At 41.9% G+C, this 23,233-nt stretch overlaps 1 protein-coding gene across 3 annotated transcripts in view; it reads left to right on the top strand.

Moving 5' to 3' along the window:
* The window catches only part of TTF2 (transcription termination factor 2), a 48,597-nt gene that overhangs the window by 10,460 nt on the left and 14,904 nt on the right, over nucleotides 1-23,233 (top strand). For 2 of the 3 annotated variants that reach the window (XM_017524179.2, XM_037736996.1), the window contains exons 4-12: nucleotides 9,269-9,335; nucleotides 10,472-11,464; nucleotides 11,778-11,892; nucleotides 12,548-12,730; nucleotides 13,760-13,908; nucleotides 15,451-15,532; nucleotides 18,079-18,198; nucleotides 20,322-20,472; nucleotides 22,656-22,761. In XM_017524179.2, coding sequence (XP_017379668.1) covers nucleotides 9,269-9,335; nucleotides 10,472-11,464; nucleotides 11,778-11,892; nucleotides 12,548-12,730; nucleotides 13,760-13,908; nucleotides 15,451-15,532; nucleotides 18,079-18,198; nucleotides 20,322-20,472; nucleotides 22,656-22,761 — 1,966 coding nt within the window. The remainder of the gene's footprint in view (nucleotides 1-9,268; nucleotides 9,336-10,471; nucleotides 11,465-11,777; nucleotides 11,893-12,547; nucleotides 12,731-13,759; nucleotides 13,909-15,450; nucleotides 15,533-18,078; nucleotides 18,199-20,321; nucleotides 20,473-22,655; nucleotides 22,762-23,233) is intronic. The other variant, XM_037736997.1, reaches the window with a different exon arrangement.

The following is a 23,233-nucleotide window of genomic DNA, read 5'->3' as shown; positions in this document are numbered from 1 at the left end:
TTGGTAAATCTTCCCCCATCCCTTTATTTTGAGCCTTTGTGTATCCTTGCATGTGAGATGGGTTTCCTGGATACAGCACACCGATGGGTTTTGACTTTTTATCCATTTTGCCACTCTGTGTCTTTTGAGTGGGGCATTTAGCCAATTTACATTTAGGGTTAATATTGTTATGTGTGAATTTGATCCTGCTATTTTGATGCTAGCTGGCTGTTTTGCCTGTTAGTTGACGCAGTTTCTTCATTGTGTCAATGCGTTTTACCATTTGGTACATTTTTGGAGTGGCTGATACTGGTTGTTCCTTTCTGTGTTTAGTGCTTCTTTCAGGAGCTCTTGTAAGGCAGGCCTGGTGGTGACAAAATCTCTCAGCAATTTCTTGTTCTTAAAGGATTTTATTTCTCCTTCGCTTATGAAGCTTAGTTTGGCTGGATATGAAATTCTAGGTTGCAGGTTCTTTTCTTTAAGGATGTTGAATATTGACCCCCACTCTCCTCTGGCTTGTAGGGTTTCTGCTGAGAGATCCACTGTGAGTCTGATGGGCTTCCCTTTATGGGTAACCCGACCTGTCTCTCTGGCTGCCCTTAGCATTTTTTCCTTCATTTCAACCCTGGTAAATCTGACGATTATGTGCCTTGGGCTTGCTCTTCTTGAACAATATCTTTGTGGTGTTCTCTGTATTTCCTGGACTTGAATGTTGGCCTGCCTTGCTAGTTGGGGAAGTTCTCTTGGATGAGATTATCCTGAAGAGTGTTTTCCAGTCTGGACTCATTCTATCACATTCAGGTACACCCATCAAACATAGATTAGATCTTTTCACATAATCCCATATTTCTTGGAGGCTTTGTTCATTTCTTTCACTCTTTTTTTCTCTAATCTTGCCTTCTTGTTTTATTTCATTGAGTTGATCTTCAGTCTCTGATATCCTTTCTTCTGCTTTGTCAATTTGGCTATTGAAACTTGTGTATGCTTCACGAAGTTCTTGTGTTGTGTTTTTCAGCTCCATCAATTCACTTATATTCCTCTCAAAGTTGTTTATTCTCATTAGCATTTCGCCAAACCTTTTTTCAATGTTCTTAGCATTGGGTTAGAACATGTTCTTTCAGCTCAGAGAAGTTTGTTATTAACCCCTTCTGAAGACTGTTTCTGTCAGTTCATCAGACTCATTCTCCATCCAGCTTTGTTCCCTTGCTGGTGAGGAGTTGTGATCCCTTGAAGGAGGGGATTTCTTCTAGTTTTGGGTGTTTCATCCTTTTTGCACAGGTTTCTTCCCATCTTTGTGGATTTATTTACCTGTGGTCCTTGTAGTTGGTGACTTTCAGGTGGGGTCTCTGAGTGGATGTCCTTTTTGTTGATGATGAAGTTATTTCTTTCTGTTTCTTAGTTTTCCTTCTAACAGGCGTCTCTGCTGTAGGACTGCTGGAGGTCCACTCCAGACCCTGCTTGCCTGGGGATCACCTGTGGTGGCTGCAGAATAGTAAGGGTTGCTGCCAGTTTCTTCTTCTGTTATCTTTGTCCCAGAAGCATACCTGCCAGATGTCAGCCTGAGCTCTCCTTTATGAGGTATCTCTTTGGATATACAGGGGTCAGGGAGCTGCCTGAGGAGACACTCTGACTCTTACAGGAGCTCAGGTGCTGAGCTGTGAGCTCCGTTGTTCTGTTCAGAGCTGCTGGGCAGGTATATTTAAGTCTGCTGCAGTGAAACTCATAACTGCCTTTTTTTCCCAGGTGCTCTGTCCTGGGAAGGTGGGGCTTTATTTATAAGTTTCTGACGTGCTGCTTCCTTTTTTCAGAGCTGCCCTGCCCAGCAAGGAGGTAGCCTAGTCACAGTCTGCCAGCAGAGGCATTGCTACTGTGGGCTCTGCCTAGCTGCTGTATGAACTTCCTTGTGGTTTTGTTTATAGAGGTATAGTTAGAACTGCCTTGGTAATGGCAGACTGCCTCTGTAATGGCGGATTGCCTCAGTAATGGCAAACTGCCTTGGTAATAGTGTACTTCCTCGGTAATGGCGGACTGCCTCAGTAATGGCAGATGCCCTTCCCCCCACTGAACTGGACTGTTCCAGGTCCAGCTCTGCTAGCTGTGAAACTCTCAATCCAGAGCGTTTCAGATTGCTACTCTTATGGAGGTGGGACCTGCCGAGCCAGATCACCTGGCTCTGTGTTTCAGCCCCCTTTTTTTCAGTTGAATGGGTGGCTCTGTCTCCTAGGTGTTCCAGGCACCAGTTGAAACGGCCACCCAGATTTGTGTGAGTTTTTGTGCAGAGACCTGCTGCGCCGGCTGAAACAGCTGTGCTGGAAACTCGTGGCTCTTTTCAGCCCGGGGATCTCCTGGTCTGTGGACAGTAATAACTCGTTTGGAAATGTGGTGATCACTCACCCTCTGCATTGTTCTCGCTGAGAACTGCACTCTAGAGCTGTTCCTATTCGGCCATCTTGGATCTGCCTCCACTAAGGTGGAGCTTCTGGGTAGTGTGTTTACATTAAGTAGGACGAGGAAGAAAGGTAATGTTGGTAGAGTATTGGGATGTGTGGCCAACACATACAGCTTTGGACTAATCATATCTTGTTTTGTTGTTTTGTTGTTTTGTTTTGTTTTGTTTGAGACAGAGTCTTGCTCTGTCGCCCAGGATGGAGTGCATTGGCACAGTCTCGGCTCACTGTAACCTCTGCCTCCCACGTTCAGGAGATTCTCATGTCTCAGTCTTCCGAGCAGCTGGGATTACAGGTGTTTCATGATGCTAATTTTTGTATTTTTAATAGAAACTGGGTTTTGCCATGTTGGCCAGGCTGGTCTTGAACTCCTAGCCTCAAGTGGTCCGCCTGCCTCAGCCTCCCAAAGTACTGGGATTATAGGTGTGAGCCACCACACCTGGCCAATTGTATCCTGTTTTCATGTGAAACCAGCTAGAAAAATGAGTGTGCAGCTCTGAAGAAAGGTCTAACTGAAATCAGAATTTTGAGAACTTGCTGTTAGCATTCTTTGTACTAGATAGATGAGCCTGAGAGGGGATTATTATTTTAAAATAGAACAGAAAACAATGTTAAATGTATTTTTCTTAGCCCAAATCCAGAACACTATTACCAGGAGGTATTTACTGGAGCTTTAAAAAAGTTGTCTTAGGGTTAGGCTCCGTGGCTCACACCTGTAATCCCAGCACTTTGGGAGGCCAAAGCAGGCAGATCACTTGAGGTCAGGAGTTTGCGACCAGCCTGGCCAACATGGTGAAACTCGGTCTCTACTAAAAATACAAAAAAATAGCTGGGTGTGGTAGCAGGTTCCTGTAATCCCAGCTACTCAGTAGTTAGGAGAATCACTTTGAGCCTGGGAAGCGGAGGTTTCAGTGAGCCAAAATCACATCACTTCACTCCAACCTGGATGACAAAGCAAGAGTCAGTCTCAAAAAAAAAAAAAAAAAATGGTTACAATGTAAGTTTTGTTATGCGTATTTTACCACTATATATGTATATATTAAAGAGAGTATGCAGTAAATCCAACTGTCGCTGTGATAAAAAAAAAAAAAAAAAAAAAAAAAAAAAAAAAAAAAAGAAAAAAGAAAATTGTAAAAAAAAAAAAAAAAAAAAGATTGTCTTAGGACAAATAAAAGTAAAAGGCAGTTCTCAACACAACAAATTAAGAAACAATAACAACAGAAAACCAGGTACCCTGATAGGTCGTATGGACTGGGAATTTAAGCAGAAATAGATAAGCCTATATATGGATGATGGCTTCCTTAGTGAACATTAAGGGTGTTCAGCCAGAACTCTTGGAGAGTGACCTATAGGAGCACAGCCTTTCCCTCACACAGTCTAGGTTTTCTTTTTAAGAACTTAAGTATTTTACATCCTCTAATTACTACTTTTTGGCTTAACGTTGCCAGGAGCAACAGAGTAATGGAAGGGAGGTAAAACTGAGGCAAAGATGCCCATGTTTCATTCCTTGCAGCGCAGCTGCATTTGTGTGCAGATCTCTAACTGGACACCAGATGGCACCACTCACCAGCATTTGACCGGCTCTTTGGTTATGGCCTTCTGTGTACAGGCAGGAAAGGAAACTGATAATCTCAGTAGAACCAGAGGGAAGAAATCTTGCCTTGACATGAACGATGTGGCACACCCTGGTATACAAATGTTGGACATTGTCATTGAGCTCCTGAGTTTATGTTTTCCTTTCTCTCTGTTTTTCACAGAACTTTCACTCTCAAGGATACAGGGTCAAAATAAATGGAAATATTTCTTTGCTTAGACATGGATATAACAAGTTTTAGTTCTTTAAATAACTGGCTGTGGTGAGATGTTCAAAATGTTTTACTTTTAATAACCCTTGAAACTTCTCATGTCTAGAAAACTCCTCATGTTGTTGGCTATTGGGTGAAATTGACCTGCGGGTTATCTAGCCCTAGCATAGTGAGCAGGCTGATGATGAAAAGGCAACCAGGCATGCTCCAGACCCAGCCAGAACCTCAGGCCCCACCAGCTTGAAGGACCCACTGAATAAAGCCATACTTTGAGGCAGTGTACAGTATCATGCACTGTGCTGTGCAATGGGAGCAATCCCTGTGGTTAAAGGATATTAACCCTTTGTAGTATGTGTGGCAGTTACGTTTTCCCCGTTTGCTTTTTGTCTTATAATATTGCTTATAGTATTTTCATCACATGGAAGTGTAAACTTTGAAAAATTACTAAATTCTTTATTTCTCAGGCTCAGAGTTTTATGCCATGCTTAGAAATGCCTTCTTCACTTTATGACTAGAAGAATATTCATCTCTGTTTTTTTTCTTAGAACATTTGCAATTTTGATTTTTACTTTTACATTTTTTTCCCATCTTGAATGTTCATGCAAAAGAATGAGGTAGAAATTCAACTTTATGTTTTTCCAGAGCTGGAGCATGTAAGACATGAATTCATAATCCCTGAGGAACCTTTGACACAACTGGAATAAGAGTTAGACGTATGAATATTGGGGTGCAGTCTCTTCTGCACATTATAGAATGCTAAATTGAAGACATTCAGATACCTGATGGTTCTGTGACTTTAAGACCTACAGTTCAGGTCTAGGAAGGTTACTGAGAAAGTAGAGGCGTTGAGACTTGAAGTTGTACTTGAATGACCTTGACATCAAAATTGAATTCATCAAAAGTGAATTTTTAATGGAGGAAAGGACAAGGAAGTGTTGAGGCAGAACAGCGTCAGCAGAAGTGTGGACATAGGAACAAGCAGGGTGATCAGCAAGAGTGATTTTGGCATTGCTGTCATCTCTTAAGACCTCGGTATGTATCAGGCTTTGCTCTGATTGTGTTTCGTCTTCATCATGACCGTATGAGGATGTACTATATTATTTTGCCATTTTACAGGAGAGGAAACCGCCACAGGGGGCAATCAAGTAAGGCATCTGATGTTTCAGAACTAATTATATGGTAGGGCTGGGATTCGAGCCAAGGGAGGATAGTTCCTGGATCCTGAGAGAACCGTAGTCTTGCTAAAGTAACGCACTTGGCAATGTCATGTTGGGTTGGACAGTTACCTTTGGGAAGAAGGGAGGATTTGTGTTTTGGTGAAGAAGACAGGATTGAAGAGTTCTGGCTTCCTCTAGCTGGTTTCTTCATCATTATTGCCTATAACCTCTGTCCTGGAAAACAAGTAATTAACATACTGCAGAAATTAATGCTTTTCTTTATAGTGAAATTTATATTTGCTTTCTCTGTGAAAATATTTTCTACTTCATTCTTTGTTGATTTACAATATAATAAACATAACAAACAAAGTTTTTATTCTAAAATCAAAGAAGCCCATCCAGATTGATTTTAATTAAAAATGTAAGGGAAAGCATTTTTAGCACTGTGCCTAGCACATAGCAGATGTTCAGTGTGTTTTCTTCCTTCTTTCTCCAAATCTTGCCCTTCTCCTGAAAGTATACGTGGCATGAGTTCTAAAGTAGACACTACAGTCATGAGTCACTTAACAATGGGGATATATTCTGAGAAATGCGTCATTAGGAGATTTCATTGCCGTGCGAACCTGGACTTAGACAAACGTACTTGGTATAGCCTAATACACACCTAGGCTACAGACCTGTACAGTCTGTTACTATGCTGAATACTGTAGGCATTTGTAACACAGTGTTAAGTATTTGTGTATCTAAATGAAGAAAATGTACAATAAAGATACAGTTTTTATCATCTCATGGGACCACAGTTGCATGTGTCGTCCACTGTTGACTGAAACATCATTTTGCAGCACGTGACTGTACTTGTGAAATATTCTTTCAATAAAGACTTCAAGTACTTGATATGCTTTAAACAACAGCAGGGATTTGTTCTTGATTTATTTCTATAAGTAGTAGCACCCACTGATGGCAGCTGCTACTTTGAATTTTATGCATTCAAAGCATTTCAGAAATTGTATTACATATGTTTAATATCCTATCGCAGTGAGAAAAGTTAAAGAAACCAGTAAGATTTTAAAAACTGTGAACTTGGATGGGAAAATTGTGTTTGTACAAGAGGGAGGGGCTGGACCTCTTTTCTTTTTAGCTTAACTTTTATGGACTACTTGTCTATTTGGGGCTTGTTTATCTTTGTTTATGTGTCCTGGTGAAGTGCTGCATCAAGGGACCAGGTCCTGCTCAGGACTCCTTCTGAATTAGGATGCAGACTGCTGTGATTCATGCTGTACATCATGGGACTGGTTTAAGAAGTTAGAAAAAGAACAATAAATTAAACCGAAGGGAAAGCGGAAGAAAGGAATTAATGTTGGTAAAAATTGCGTTTAATACGTTAGAAAGCAGCATATAGAGAACTAATATAGAAAATCAAAGGCTAACGTGGTCAAGAAAAACAGCACAAATACACAATATGAAAAATAAGGAGCTGCACCACAGATGTATTGAAACATACATGAAATAACCTATGTGCAGTTTCACTCATTGTGCCACTGCTTTTCATAGTAAAGGATAAGAAACAGCCGAACCATTGATCAAGAGGGTTCTGATTAAAAACAATGCAATGTCCCATATAGTGGAAAAGTGCAATTGTAAAAAAATAATAAAAACAAGGAACTTCTTTACATCTATGTTCTTATAGAAAAATTTTCAAGGCATTTATTAGGTAAAAAAAGAAACGCAAGGTATTTAGCAGTACATATGGTTTGCTACCCATTTGTGTAGAGGAGGAAGGAAGACTATATTTATATTGACTTGAATATGCATTTAAAAATCTCTGGAAAGGTAAATGAAAAACTAAGGAGCAATTACATGTTGGGAGGGAAGTGAGCTGGGCAGAGAGGATGTGAGGAGGCTTCTCACCGCCTTTTTAATACTTTAAAAACTGAACACATGACCTATTTCAACAAACAAAATACATATTTTTAAAGCTCTTTAATCAAAAGTTTTTGAGGAGTTATTTTAGGTAATGACATAAATCAGTTCTATTTTATGCAGCAGTGCTTAATTATGTACAACAGGCAAAGGATAGTTGGGAATAAAGAGATCATATGTGGCATTTGCCCTCTAGTAGCTGAAAATATATTTGGACAGTCAGCTATATTTTATAGCTGGACAGTCAGCTTTATTAGGTTGGTGTAAATGTAATTGTGGTTTTTTTTCCATTAAAAGTAACAGCAGAGAGGCAGCTCATAGATAAACAAGGAAGGGAATGTGGGGAAACGTTGCCAAGCAGGTACGACTTAAGCTGGGCCTTGAGGGAGCAGTAGGACTTCTGTTGCTGGAGTTGGGGGAGAGGGTGGACAGACAGGGAGGAGAGGATATCCTCTGGATGGAGAATAGTACCCCTGCAAAGGCAGGTAGGCTGGAGGGTGCATGGCTTAGTTCGGGAATGGAACAGCATAGACACCTCTGGATAGCTGGAGTATGGGCCGTGTTTGTGTGTACAGGAACTTCTTGAACTGGGATGTTGAGTCTGCATTTGGCCTTCTTTTTTGGTGGAAGAGTATAAATGTATACAGAAGGAAGACAGAGTACTGTAACATGAGCTTCAACAATTGCCAGCTCATGGCTGCTCTTGTTCCCTGTGTACCCTATCCACTTTACCCCTGCCTTGTTTTGAAAGAAATCCCAGGTAACATTATTTCATCTGTCCATATTTTAGTATGTAGCTTTAAAAGATATGAACTATTTTTTAAAAAGTATTTTTATGTTTTAGAGAAGGGAGTCTTGCTCTGTTGCCCAGGTTTGAATGCAGTGGCTATTCACAGGCATAATCTTAGCACATCACAGCCCTGACCTCAGGTGATCCTCTGAGTAGACGGGACTGCAGGTGTGTGTTGCTGCATCTAGCCGGACTCTTTCTTACATACCAGTTGGTAGATATATTTTCAGTGGATTCATAAATGTTATAGTTTTTTTTTTTTTTTTTTAGTAGTTTTTTTTTTTTTTTTTTAGTAGTTTTTTTTTTTTTTTTTTAGTAGTTTTTGTTTATTTGTGTAAAACAGGATCCAAATAAGGTTCACAAATTGGAATTGATCAATATGTCTTTTAAGTCTCTTAAGTTTTTCCTTCTTTTTTTTCCCCTCCCTTAGAGCTTATTTATTGAAGGAATCAGGTTGTTTGTCCTGTAGCACTTCCCACTGCAAGATTTTGCAGATTATATTCCCCACGGTCTAATTTTATGCATTCCTCGGTTGTTTGTATTTCCTACAAATTGGTAATTGGATCCAGAGGTTAGTTTTTTGTTTGTTTTGGCTTGGTGGTTTTAGGGTTTTTTGGTAACATTGCTGTATAGCTAGTGTGCTGGCCCCCCCTTCAGGGACACACAGTGCCTGGTTCTCTCTCATTTTTCTGATTTTAGTGGCCATTGCTGATCAGTGTTTCTATTTCGGTAATTCTTCACAGGTCTAGAAGAATAAACCTGTGTGCATTCTCTGGCTACTGTGGCATATTTATTCTTTGACTTCCCCGCCCTTATAAAATGGTCTGTGCAGTAAATAATTTCTAATATATAATAATATATAAATAAAATGTTAAATGTTCTGTGCAGTAAATAATTTTTAATATAGAATAATATATAATAATAAAATGTTAAATGTTCTGTGCAGTAATTTTTAATATAGAATAATATATAATAATATATAAATAAAATGTTAAATGTTCTGTGCAGTAAATAATTTTTAAATGTGTATATAAAGGTAATTGGTTTCAAGTGACCTCCCAAAGCCAGTATCAAATCGTTGCAAGATGTTTTCTTGGATTAAAAATAAGTTTATCTCTTGTTCTAATGGATTTTCATAGCGCTAATTATTTGTGTTTTATACTCCATTAGATTGTTCTTCCGATGCATTAGAAGTAAGGCAGAGGGGAAACACTGGTGTGGAAGTATTCCATGGCAGGTAGGAATTATTCATCTGTTTTCAAACCTGCTGTATTAAGACTTTTACTAAGCAGCTTCACCTGAAAAGGGCTTGAAGTTCACACAAACGAGTTGGTCTTCATCAAACTGTCTCTGAAAGATAGTTTTCCTTAAGCAAGGTAGGCCCTGTTGGGACTTTAATTCAAAGGATCATTTGGTTGTAATCAAGATTAATTATTTGCATTATTTGCATCCTATTTCACTTACTAAATATTTTTGAGGTCTTAAATGCAGTCAGTATTCTTTTAGTTAAGAAAAAAATTAGATTTCCTTGACCAACTCTTGTATCTTTTAATAGAGGAATTTCTACTTGATATTGGTATAAGCTAAGTCTAATTCATAAGCTCCTAGAATGTTAGAACTAGGAGGAACAGCACCTCCTAATAGGAGAAGCCTTACAGATATTCAGAACATGAGGAACTAGAATTAGGGAGGTGATAAGACTTGTTTTGGTAGAGGTCTGGCTTGAACTTACGATTCTAGATCACCACAGTAAAATCTTCCTAAAGCCAAAATCAAAGCAAGCATTTTAAGACAATGTTTAGGTTTGGGGAAAAGTTCATCTTAAGGCAGTTTTCCTAAAAAGTATACACTGTGGCCATTGTGATGTAAAAGCACTTGGGTTTGGTCACTACTTTTCCTTGAGGCCTGGAAAAGTGTGAGCATGGACAGAAGGCACTGTTGAAAGTACTGTTAAGAAGTGAGTCCTTTGTGGGTTTTATTGTCTTTTGTAGACACAGAAATGATACCAAGAATGTTCAGGAAATACAGGACTGCTATGACTGTGTTTCCATTTCTTCTACAAAATAATCCCAAGCGAATTAACATAGGAACAGAAAACCAAATACCACATATTCTTACTTAAAGCAGGAGCTAAACATTGAGCACCCATAAACACAGGAACGATAGATACTGTGAACTACTACGGGGGAGGAGGGCATGGGTTAAAACTATCTACTGGGTACTCTGCTCACTGCCTGAGTACAATATACTCATATAACAAAGCTGCACGTGTACCCCTGTATGTCAAATAAAAGTTGAGATGCAAATGAAAGGCATTCTAGATACAAAGTTTGCATTAAAATTTTATATGAAGATTAATTATTTTGCCTTTAGGATCCTGATTCCAAAGAACATTCTGTACCCAGTAAGTCTCAGCATGCATCTGAGACATTTCATCATCCTTCCAGCCGGCCTAGAAATCCATTCAAGGTACTTGACAAGAATCAAGAACCAGCTGTCTGGAAACAGCTCATCAAAGGTGAAGGTGAGGAAAAGACGGCTGATAAGAGGCAAAAAGAAAAGGGAGATCAGCTCTTCCATCAAAAGAGGGAACAGAAGCCTGAACCAGTGGAGAAAGATCTCTCACCTGGCCTGGTGCTGAAGAAGAAACAAGCTGTAGTTCAAGAGAAGAAGCAAGAGGAGGGAGCAGAGATTCATTGGGAGGCGGGGGAGACTGGAGGCACACACAAGAGAAACTTTTCTGAAATTAAATCCAATCCGTGCCACCGTGATGAGCTGACAAGGTCATCTGCATCTTCTCAGGAGAACTCAAGTGGGAAGAGTCAAGATGTCCAAAGAGAATCAGAACCTCTGAGAGAAAAGGAGACCCAGCTTTTGCTTCAAAGAGTTAACAGTCACAACCCAGTAAGCAAGCCCCAGAAAGGGGGCCCCCTCAGCAAGGAGTACAGGAACTGGGAGGCTAAAGAAACAAAGGCAAAGGATGACCCCAGCACACAGGCCACCCAGAAAATCCTGCCCCAGGAGCATCTCCAAGAGAGCCCAGAGACCCATCGTGCGCCTGCTCCTAGAGGGCCAGTGGCTCAGGCCGCACCAGCAGCACCAGGGCTTTCCCTGGGCGAGGGCCGTGAAGCTGCCACGAGCAGTGATGAGGAGGAGGAAGATGATGTTGTTTTCGTTTCCTCCAAGCCTGCGAGCCCCCTACTCTTTGACTCGGCTCTGGACTTACAGAGGAAGGAGAACCTCCAGTTCCCTGGTCGAAGTGTGCAAAGAAAGGTACCTCCTGCCTCAGATGTTTCCGAGAAGGCAGAACCCTCAGACCCAGCAGCCCAGCGTGTCTACCTGACAACACAACTGAAACAAAAGAAGGTAACTCTTGACTCGTGTTTTTTGAGGTCAGAGCATTGCTTGCTATGGGCAGATAGGGGATCTCATTGCTACAGAAGGGTTAAATATGTTCATGTGAAGCTTTTATAGGTGCATGTTTAGTTTCTGCCTTTTCCCCTATTTATATTTTCAAGATTGGTAAGCCAGCTGGGTTAAAATTTTAAAAAGATTCAGGTTTTTACACGCATAAAAAGAACATAATTTCAGAGTTTGGGCGTTTCAGGCTATTTTAATCTGAAACTAGTCATCTGACAATGTGAGAGGAGAGATCCATTTGATGGGATTTGTTTTCCAGAGCACATTGGCATCAGTGAACATCCACGCTCTTCCAGACAAGGGTCAGAAGTTGATCAAACAAATCCAGGAGCTGGAGGAAGCCCTCAGTGGTCTTGCCCTTTCCCCAGAGCAAGGTAAAATGGCTTATGCCTCAGAATTCAGGGTTTGCTTGGACTTTACAAGAGGCATTTGGGAAGCGCTTTTGGTAAAGAATGTGTCGATGCATTCACTTTTCCATTTTATTACCTGCTCCTGAGCCTTCGTTTACATTACACCTATGGTTCATAGAAAAACTCTCCCTGCCGGGCACAGTGAGTCACGCCTGTAATCCCAGCACTTTGGGAGACTGAGTTGGGCAGAACATCAGAGGTTGGGAGTTCGAGACCAGCCTGACCAATATGGAGAAACCCCGTGTCTACTGAAAATACAAAATTAGCCCGGTGTGGTGGTGCATGCCTGTAATCCCAGCTACTCGGGAGGCTGAGGCAGGAGAATCACTTGAACCTGGGAGGCGGAGGTTACGGTGAGCCGAGATTGCGCCATTGCACTCCAGCCTGGGGAATGAGAGTGAAACTTCGTCTCAAAAAAAAAACAACAAAAAAAAAACTTTTCTCCTATTTCCTGTGGATTGTACTTTCTTCCCCATTGTTTAAGCAGCTGTTAAAATGCTGCGTTCTCTAGGAAGCCCTCATTGGAATGGTGATGACCTCTTGACCTCACCTCCACACATAGGATCCCTTCACTTAGTCTGCTGAACTTTAATCTGCTCTTGCCTTGTTTTCTGAACAGGAACTAGTGAGAAGAGTAACAGTCATGTACCAGAGCAGAGTCACGTCACCAAAACTACCACGGACCCTCCCCACCTGGTGCCTCCCCAGCCCCTTCCTAGTCGTGGTACCCAATCTGTGGGTTCTCTAGGACTAAAGTCTGCCTGCCAGGTAACTGCTGGAGGATCCGGTCAGTGCTATCCAGGTAAGACCCAAGGGCCTGGCCCTGCTGTGAACAGCCACCTGTGAGTCACGTGTCACCTGGTATGGTAGTCACCTCTTATGCACACTTTCAGTTACCCTTGATCACTTGTGGTCCAGAAAGAGGTGAGTACAGTACGGTAAGATATTTTGAGACAGAAAGAGACAGAGACCACCTGCACATAACTTTTATTACGGTGTATGGTTACAATTATTCTATTTTGTTGTTGTTAAACTCTCCCTGTCCCTAATTTATTAATTAAAGTTTATCATAGGTTTGTATGTATGGGGGAAAAAAACATCATATGTGTAGGGTTCAGTACCATCCACAGTTTCAAGCATCCACTGGGGGTCTTGCAACATATGCCCTGTGGATAAGAGGGGACTACTGTAGATGACTTAGTGCCCACATGAGGGGAGAAGCCATTCTTAAGTCGCAAGTTGCCCGTATAATAAAGATTGTGCTCCACGGTGGAGCTTTGCACAGTGTTACTTAGCTCTCAGTGAGGCACAGACTGTCTACCTTGTTCACCACTGTGGGCTGGCCCACAGGAGTCATCCAGTCAGTATTTGCGGATGAAAACTAGCTCACATCATTATGAGGTAGGCAGACCTGCAGATATGTTCTTATTCCTTCGTGTGTGTGTGTGTGTGTGAAGACTGAGGAGAGACGTGAGTCAGGACTGATGACTAATAGATCCACAGAGAGCAATAACACCCTATTAGCTAAGTGTTTCCTTCCTGAACTTTCTAGACAACTTTGAATTTGGAAGTAACTGCACAATGAAGATTCCAAGTAAAACTGAAATGTGTAGTAGGATCAGTTGGCAGGAAACTGATCAGGAGATAGGAGCTTGGGTTGACTGGCAGTGACTAGAAAAGCAAAAGCCAGTTGTCTCCCAATTGAGAACTGCTAGAGAAGCAGACAGCTGAGAAGAATAGTTAACAAGGAGGGTAAGAAATAGACACAGGGCCATTTGTAGCCAAGAATACTGTAAAGGGATAAGGAAAACATACTTGTGACATCTTTTAGGTAACACCTATTTGTATGCAGGCCATAGAAACCAAGATCACGTTCACCCAGTGTGGAAGATCACAGGTGAAGCCATTGATGAGCTGCATCGCTCATTAGAGTCACGTCCTGGTGAGACTGCTGTGGCAGAAGATCCCGCTGGGCTGAAGGTGAGCCAGGGAAGTCTCATGGTGCAGTCTCCTATGACAGTGCTCCAGCAGCCTGTGACACTGCTGGCAAGGAGACTTTCTGAGATACCTTCCCTACAGATAGATGCTTTAATGGCTTCCCTTGCAGACTCCTCTCCTTTTATGCTTAACAGTGCACACAATAACAACGAAACTCCTTTTTAAAAAAGTCATAAAGTGACATAGTTCTGTAGAAGTAGTAAAGGATTCATTTATTGAGTTGGTAGATGCCACAAGAATGTGAAAGAATTGCTGCTTGTAATGAACTAGTTGGGATGAAAATACATATACAATATATATAAAACAATTAGTGAAGGTTTTAAGGCAGGAATAAAGTGTGCCTTGTAATATACCCTGAAGTACAAAAGGGATTCAGATTAAAGGAAATGTCACTCTAGGCCAGTGATTATTTGCTATCTGCCTGCTTTGTGCCTTAAAGGAATTGAAAGCCTTCAAGTAGCAGAGAGGAAAGGAACAGAACACCGAAATTAGAGGGAGTGGTGATTAGTGGGAAGATAAAGAGATTGGTATCAAGTGATGATCAGGTGTCATCAGTACCTGAGCCAGTAATAGCAGGTGACGTTCCTAAGTAGGAGCCTGGCCTTAGTGAAGGATTAGATCTGAAGAGCTCAAGGGATAGGGTGGAATCGCTGTAGCATTTAAGCAGGGATGGCGGATGAAGATTAGTTTTTGTCACAGAGTACAAGATAAACTGGAGTACAGAAGGACTACAAGGAGGACTCTGGTCAAAGGGCTACTGAAATTTATGACTAGTCGTGCAGACGGGGCCTGGCTGCAGAAAAGAGAGGCAAATTTAAGAGATACTGAGGAAATGATGAAAAGCCAACATAATGGCTGCTGAACGTAGAGTCAGAGGTCTTGGTCAAAAGCATAGAGCTGGGCGCAGCGGCTCACACCTATAATCCCAGCACTTTGGGAGGCTCAGGCGAGCAGACCACTTGAGGCCAGGAGTTCAAGACCAGCCTGGCCAACATGGTGAAACCCTGTCTCTACTAAAAATACAAAAATTAGCCGAGCGTGGCTGCGTGCACCTGTAATCCCAGCTACTCGGGGGGGCAGAGGCAGGAGAATTGCTTGAACTTGGGAGGCAGAGGCTGCAGTGAGCTGAGATCATGCCACTGCACTTCAGCCTGGGCGACAGAGCGAGACTGTCTGAAAAAACTAAAGATAAAAAAATGAAAGCCGTAGAGAATGATTTTGACTGTTGAAGCAGACAAATCAGGACTTTCACTTAGGGTGCGGGGGGCACTCTTAATAGAAATGCGTAACATTAGATGCAACCCAAAACAAACAGGGGCAGACCAGGACAGTATGGTTACCCTCAAAGAGAGGGTGCAGTTAAGGACTTCAGGATGAAAGGAATGGTCTACATGAGGACAGTTAGAATACTGAGGGGATCGCTTGTAGAAAATAAAAGAGTAGAGCATAGAGTTCGTGTAGCCAGGCTCGGCATAGCCTCTCATTAGCAATTTCTGCTTAGCATTTGGTTATTACCTTTGTCAGGTCCCTTTGCTACTACACCAGAAGCAGGCATTGGCTTGGTTACTATGGCGGGAAAGTCAGAAGCCACAAGGAGGAATTCTGGGTAAGTGTGCTGTTATAAGCCAGGCTTTATTGAATGCTTAGGCATTGTGCTAAACGCATAGTGTTGTTTCATTTAATCCTCTCAAGAACTATGCGAGGCAGGTACTACCATTCCTCATTTTACAGATGACGAAAGGGAAGCATGGAAGTGTTAAGCAACTTGCTCAAGAGTACACAGCTGTAGGATCAGAGGTGCTGGGTGCCAGTGGTAGAAGCTGACTCTGGCTGATTAAGCGGAGGGGAAGTTTATTATTTGGTGGCTCCCACAATCTCTGGGAGATGCGGAGTGCCAGACTCAAGACCAGTTTCAGGAGCATGGCGACAGCCAATACACAAACAGTAGTCTATTGCCTCCCTCTTTTTTTTTTTTTTTTTTTTTTTTTTTTTTGAGACGGAGTTTCGCCCTTGTTACCCAGGCTGGAGTGCAATGGCGCGATCTCGGCTCACCGCAACCTCCGCCTCCTGGGTTCAGGCAATTCTCCTGCCTCAGCCTCCTGAGTAGCTGGGATTACAGGCACGCACCACCATGCCCAGCTAATTTTTTTGTAGTTTTAGTAGAGACAGGGTTTCACCATGTTGACCAGGATGGTACTGATCCCTTGACCTCATGATCCACCCGCCTCGGCCTCCCAAAGTGCTGGGATTACAAGCGTGAGCCACTGCGCCCGGCTCTTTTTTTTTTTTTTTTTTTTTTTTTTTTTTTGTGGTTTTTTCTTTTTTTTTTTTTTTTTTTTTTTTTTTTGGAGATGGAGTTTCGCTCTTGTTGCCCAGGCTGGAGTGCAGTGGCACCATCTCGGCTCACTGCAACCTCCGCCTCCCTGGTTCAAGCAATTCTCCTGCCTCAGCCTCCAAAGTAGCTGGAATTACAGGCGCCTGCCACCATGCCCAGCTAATTTTTTGTATTTTTAGTAGAGATGGGGTTTTGCCATGTTGGGCAGACTGGTCTTGAACTCCTGACCTCAGGTGATCCACCCGCCTCGGCCTCCCAAAGTGCTGGGACTACAGGTGTGAGCCATCGCGCTTGGCCTAACAGTAGTCTAGAAAAAAATCACAGCTTCTTTGCTTCACCAAGCGCTAGAGGTAACCAGTGCCACCCCAAAGTCAGTTTCTTCTATAGCCACTCTGCAAAAAGGGTTTCACAGGGAGTTTCTTTCTAAAGCTGCTTATACCTGAATTAAAGAGGTTTATGAGAACATCTGATATATAGAGCCAGGTCATATTACCAGCACCTTAGCTGCAACAGAAACCGGAAAGCAAGCTTTCCACTCTGCTTTGGGGTCTTGTCAGACTAAAATTTTCCAAGGTGCCCAACTTTGAGAAACCATGTTAGATGTCCACTGTATCTAGTAAGTGACTGTGTCAGTGGTCCTCAAGACCACCTCCAGGTTTGATGATTTGCTAGTAGGACCCAGCATATGGTCGTACTCACAGCTATGATTTATTACAGTGAAAGAATACAGATCAAAATCAACAAAGGGAGAAGGCACAGGGGCAAAATCCCGGGGAAACCAGGTGCAGGCTTCCAGTGTCCTCCCAGTGGAGTCACATGGGATATGCTTAATTCTCCCAGCAGGGAGTTGTGACAACAGGCGTCAAATGTTTCCTAGGAAGCTCATTAGAGATTCAGTGCCCAAGGTTTTTATTGGGGACTGGTTACATAGGTGGGTTTAGCTGGTTACGTAGGTGGCTTTAGCCTGGTATGTACCAAGTTTTTTTATTCCTAGAAGGAAAGCAGATATTCAACATAAATCGTATTGTTTGTACAAACAGTGTAGGCAGAGTGATCGACTCTTACCTTAAATCCGAGTTTCCGGAGGCAGTCTTGTAAATAGGCCTTTGAAAGGCTGGCAGGCGAGCCTACAGGCCTGGTATGTTAATTCTTTTTCTGGACAGTAGCAGAGCCAGAATTTAAATCAGAGCCCATGCTCTGACATCCTACTTCTGTTGTGGCAGAATGATTATTTTGAGTGGGTATAGTAACCTCAGCGTTAGAGTCTGCTAAAATGAGGAGAATAGCACTCTGTAGGGTATGGATAATAATTAGATAAGCTCAGTGATTGGTACAATGACAGTACCCAAGAAATGTTCATTTATGTCTTTTTGATGAAGAAGTTAAGGCAATGGAAGGCTGTTTTAACTCCAGAAATGTTCTGGTACCGGTCAAGTAAGTAGTGGGATAGACCTACTGGACATTTTTTACTTTTGGAGGTAACAGATCATCAAACTGTAATAAGGTAGCCAGCACATTACACAGGTAACAACATAACATAGGGACTAGAATAAGATCCAAACCGTAAGTTTTAAATTTTATAAGAGTCATAGTAAATGTCTTGGACCTAGATCTCAAAGTAAATAGCAAGTGCCGAGGTTCCACGGAATAAGGAAGAGAAAGTTCACCGCTAAGGTAGGCACAGAGCAGTGACTGGAGTGGCTCCGACAGCATGGAGAATGAGGGGTAAATGCCTGCCCGTGGTTTGTCCTCTTGCAGTAGGGTTGCTTCTTTGCCATAAGCAATTAACTCTGTTTAATTTTGCTTTTATTTTCTAGCGGATGATATGGGCTTAGGAAAAACCCTGACAATGATTGCACTCATCCTGACCCAGAAGAATCAAGAGAAAAACAAAGAAAAGGAGAAAAGCACAGCTTTGACGTGGCTCTCCAAAGATGGTAGACAGAAATGCCTTCATAGCCTGCCATCCCCTACGTCATTTGAGTCAGCCGAGAGAGGCGCATTTTTAGCTACAGAAGGATACCTTTGGTTATATTTAATTACTCTACTGGGAAACCAGTATTAGATTACTCCCCTGTTGTATCATTTCTGATGCTGAATATGATAATTATAAATGATTATTATTTTTTTTTAATGTAAACTTGACTTGATCTGTGATAGGCAGAATCTTATGGAGAAAGCTGAGGCTCTAGAAGACTTAGTTTAAGCATAATAATAATTCTTATTTTTTGAGACAGGGTCTCACTCTGTTGCCCAGGCTGGAGTGCAGTGGCATGAACATAGCTTACTACAGCCTAAACCTCCTGGACTCAAGTGATCCTCCCACCTCAGCCTCCCAAGTAGCTGAGACCACAAATGTGCATCACCACACCCAGCTAATTTTTTAATTTTTTGTAGAGAGAGTATCACCATGTCGCCCAGGCTGGTCTCAACAGGGCTTACGCAGTCATCCTGCCTCGGCTTTCCAAAGTGCTGAGATTATAGGTATGAGCCACCATGCCTGGCTAATAATTACTATTTTTGTAAATATTGAAGAAATAACTAGGGGGTAGATCCAAATTAATTAATTTTGTTTTTAAGGAAGATCTGTCACAAATTCACATTCTAGTTACTGTAGTGGAAGCTATTTTCTGTATTTCTGAAATTCTAAAAGTTCCTAGATTATAGACAGTTTCTATCTTATCTCAGCCTATGTTTTTGAAACGTAATAACTTTAGTCAGACACATTGGTCTGCACCTGTAGTCCCAATTGAGGAAGGAGAGGCAGGAGAATTGCTTGAGCCTGGGAGCTGGAGGCCAACCTGGGCAACATAGCAAGATACCATCTCTTTTTTTTTTTTTTTTTTTTTTTTTTTTTTTTTTTGAGACGGAGTTTCGCTCTTGTTACCCAGGCTGGAGTGCAATGGCGCGATCTCGGCTCACCGCAACCTCCGCCTCCTGGGTTCAGGCAATTCTCCTGCCTCAGCCTCCTGAGTAGCTGGGATTACAGGCATGTGCCACCATGTCCAGCTAATTTTTTGTATTTTTAGTAGAGACGGGGTTTCACCATGTTGACCAGGATGGTCTCGATCTCTTGACCTTGTGATCCACCCGCCTCGGCCTCCCAAAGTGCTGGGATTACAGGCTTGAGCCACCGCGCCCGGCCAAGATACCATCTCTTAAAAAAAAATTAAATAAAAAGTAATAACTTTTTAAGTACTTTAAAGATTATGTTATGTATAGATAACACTACATGTAAATTGCTGTGTATTCAAGCAGAGTGCTCAGTTGCTTAGATAGATTAAAAATCTGTGGCATCTGCTCTCAGGGCCTCGAGCGAGCACTGCTGCAGCTGGGTCCTGTATCCCTTCGTGTGTAGAAGCAGCATGTGTGAGTAGCATAATCACACACACACACATGCAGAGATGAGGGGACTTGGTATAAACAAACCATCACTAATTGGTTCCAAACCTGTGTTTGCTTATTTTAGAAAAAAAAGTTTTCTGTACTTAATTTTAAGGTAGAAGTACATTAAGTTATGCTTTTCAGAAAAAATACCAATGCTCCATACTCCCCTGTGATGAATCAACTCAGAGGAGTTAGGAAATGATCCAGTTTTCACCTCTGGCCGCTCTGTGAAAGCGCATTGCTTTTTTACACTGAGGTTATGTGCCACCCACCTTCCTCCCCCTATTTAGCCTCTCTTTCTGCCTGTACTTTCAGCGGAGAAAATAAGTAATTAAGTGTTTCAAGTTTAAAAGACCATTTCTTCCATTTCCTATCTCACTATGGGCTCTGTATAGAAATAAGAGCAGTGGTTAAACATATTAATTGAAGGAGTAAAGTCAGTCAAGAGGAAGAGCTAATGCCTTTAAGTTAAAGGCCAAACACGATGACTCACACCTGTAATCTCACTTTGGGAAGCTAAGGCAGGAGGACTCCTTGAGCCCAAGAGTTGGAGACCAGCCTGGGTAACACAGCAAGACCATGTCTCTGTATATTAAAAAAAAAAAAAAAAAAAAAAAAGTTAAAAGCCATTTGGTGACTGTAACTAGGCATTGATTTTTTTTCCCTTCTCAAGACTCTTCTAACTTCACCTCCCATGGAACACTAATCATCTGTCCTGCCTCCCTGATCCATCATTGGAAAAACGAGGTGGAAAAACGAGTGAACAGCAACAAACTAAGAGTCTATCTCTACCATGGGCCAAACCGGGATTCACGTGCCAGAGTGTAAGTGCAGAAATAACGCAGTTGTGGGGGCATTCAGCACTTCTCTTCAAGCGCCCGTGGGCCTTTCCTCCCGTCCCTGAGAATTCACTTCATCAGGATGCATATTTGCAAAGGCCAGAGACAGATCTTCAGTCTCATCATCACACAGCCTTTGCCTTGTATCCTGAGAACTACTGAGGATCTTTCGCTGTGTCCTTGTCATTGTCCTCAACAAAAGCTGCCCTGTGAGGAGGCCTGCGATCCCTGAGCTGCCAGTCAGGTGGCAGCAGCATTCCCCTAGTCAAAGAGATAAATGTTGCAAAGGCCCTCATGGCTGCTAGAGTTCTGATTTCAGGGGTATGTAGTGTGAATGGAGCCAGCCCAGTTCTACAGAGCATCTTGGTGGAATGCTAATGATTAGTTGCTATAGTTTATGTTTGTATGACTCCTATTTATAAATAAACCATCTAAGATGTTTTAGACTCAAGAATTTAGGAAGATTAGACCTGACTATAAATTCTTGAAGAAAGAGGCTCAGGAAAAAGGAAAGAAAATGCTTCCCAACATGGTAATCTTAGTCCTAGTCTTTGTCTTTTGGTTTTAAAGGAATTGTTTTCTGTTCCTAATTGCACAGTGAAGATCTAGGTTGAATACTAGGTCAAAGATGAGAACAAAGTTATTGGTACTTCCAAGTAATTTATCTCTCCAGCCTCTAATTTGAATATTTTACCTCCTAAAGAACAAGGCCACAGTCTTTCAGGAGTAAGTTGTCAGATTGGTGCCCCTGAGTCTTACGACGCGCCAGTTCTCACGACAGAGAGTCGCTTCTGCAGGCAAAAGGCATCAGGGTGGCAGGCCTGTAGGCCTTCCCTGGCATAGATTAGTGTGAGTTGCCTGCCTTTGTTCTAAATTTTTATTTGGAAATAAATTGAATCTGACTTGATTTGTACTTTGAGCATAACTTGTTTGGTATTTAGAATGAACTAGTTGACTGATTAGAGTCATTCTCAATTACACTTCTTTATATGATGCTAGGGTAACTTATAGACACTGCTGCCTCTCTGAATTAGGTGTATCTTTTTTATCAAAAGTATTTATTGAAGTTCCCTTGGGGCTGGGCACGGTGGCTCACACCTGTAATCCCAACACTTTGGGAGGCCGAGGCAGGCGGATTCCTTGAGCTCAGGAGTTCAAGACCAGCCTAGTCAACATGGTGAAACCCTGCGTCTACCAAAAATACAAAAATTAGTTGCGTGTGGCAGTGTGTACTTGTGGTCCCATTTACTTGGGAGGCTGAGGTGGACGGTTTGGGTGAGCCTGGAAGGTGGAGGTTGCAGCGAGCCAAGATCACGGCCCTGCAATCCAGCCTGGGGGACCAGGGTAGATTACTCACCTATTATGTCATTTCTGATGCTGAGTATGCTAATTATAGGTAATCATTTTTTTCCTTTTTAATATAAACTTGGCTTAATCTATGATTAGCAGGATTTTAATTATTTCAATAAATACTGTATTATTTTATTTTACTTTTGAGACAGGATAGAGACCCTACCTTATCTCAAAAAATAAATAAATAAAATATTTATTGACATTCTCTCAGATGTGCAATATAAAGCTTCACCAGAAAAAGATTTCTCATTAAGAATCTCTATATGTAACGAGTATGAAAAGATGCACTGAAAGCTTACAGCATGTATTTTTATATCCTAATGTCAAACTAGACCAGCGAATTTTCACAAATCCATTATGAAGTGGTAGGAAGAAAGCATCCTTGATATAAGGCAAACAGTGCTTTGAGGGTGTCTTTCTCGCCTGGGACTTCAGTGTCACCCATCTCAAATCATTATTCAATGTTAATTCCCAACTCTATCCTACTTTTTGTTCTGGCCAGATCATATCAACCATTATATTATCCCAGCCAGAGATTTTTCTTTCTGACTCATTAGATGGGAAGAGAGGGGCTGTGGTAGCTATAGTGAGGTAAGAGATAGGGAAACCAAGTGGGGAAAATTTACTTCCAAAATCGCGCGCGCGTGTGTGTGTGTGTGTGTGTGTGTGTGTGTGTGTGTGTGTGTGTGTAAGGACACGAGTTCTGCTGTTTGTCCTTCCATTTGTAGGCATTTTTATTGAAAGATCAACTCTGCCCCTCTCATTGTCACTCTCTAGTGGGCCCATTTATTGATTTCTTTGTCATGTCTATGCAGCCTCTCTACATATGACATCGTGATCACTACCTATAGCCTTGTGGCCAAGGAGATTCCCACAAACAAGCAAGAGGCAGACATCCCAGGTGCAAACCTCAGTGTGGAGGTGAGGCTGGGGGGTGGCCAGGGAAGTGGAGTTGGAGCCACAGATGGTTTAACAGGAGTCTTTCACAGCTTCCACGATAGCAAGAGGGCCTCCCTGGGAGGTCGGGAATGCTGTAAATATTCCACGTGTGGAAAGGAATCGTTCTTTCCTCTGTCCTATTGTCCTTACTCCAGACAGCCATCATATGTGATAAAGGTTGACATATGCCACAGGATTCAGCTGCCCTTTTAGAACGGAAGATGACTACATTGTATATGGGGGGAAATAATCACCTGAATATATGAAAGCCTCACTTGCTGTTATTTTTATTTTACAGTATTTGGGGTATATGTACATTATAGTTTTAATATTTATTGTGCAGACTAGTATTTTACTACTACTATTTTGATTTTAAGCCATCATTTCCTGCCTCCCTTTACTTCCCAGAAGAAAAAGGGTTGCAAATAATAGGGCTATAATGGGCCAGAGGCTA

This window comes from Cebus imitator, unplaced genomic scaffold (genome assembly GCF_001604975.1).
Source record: "Cebus imitator isolate Cc_AM_T3 unplaced genomic scaffold, Cebus_imitator-1.0 Scaffold32, whole genome shotgun sequence".
Classification (NCBI taxonomy): Eukaryota; Metazoa; Chordata; class Mammalia; order Primates; family Cebidae; genus Cebus; species Cebus imitator.
Note: the sequence above shows the minus strand (reverse complement) of the source record. Positions and strands in the feature narration are given on the sequence as shown.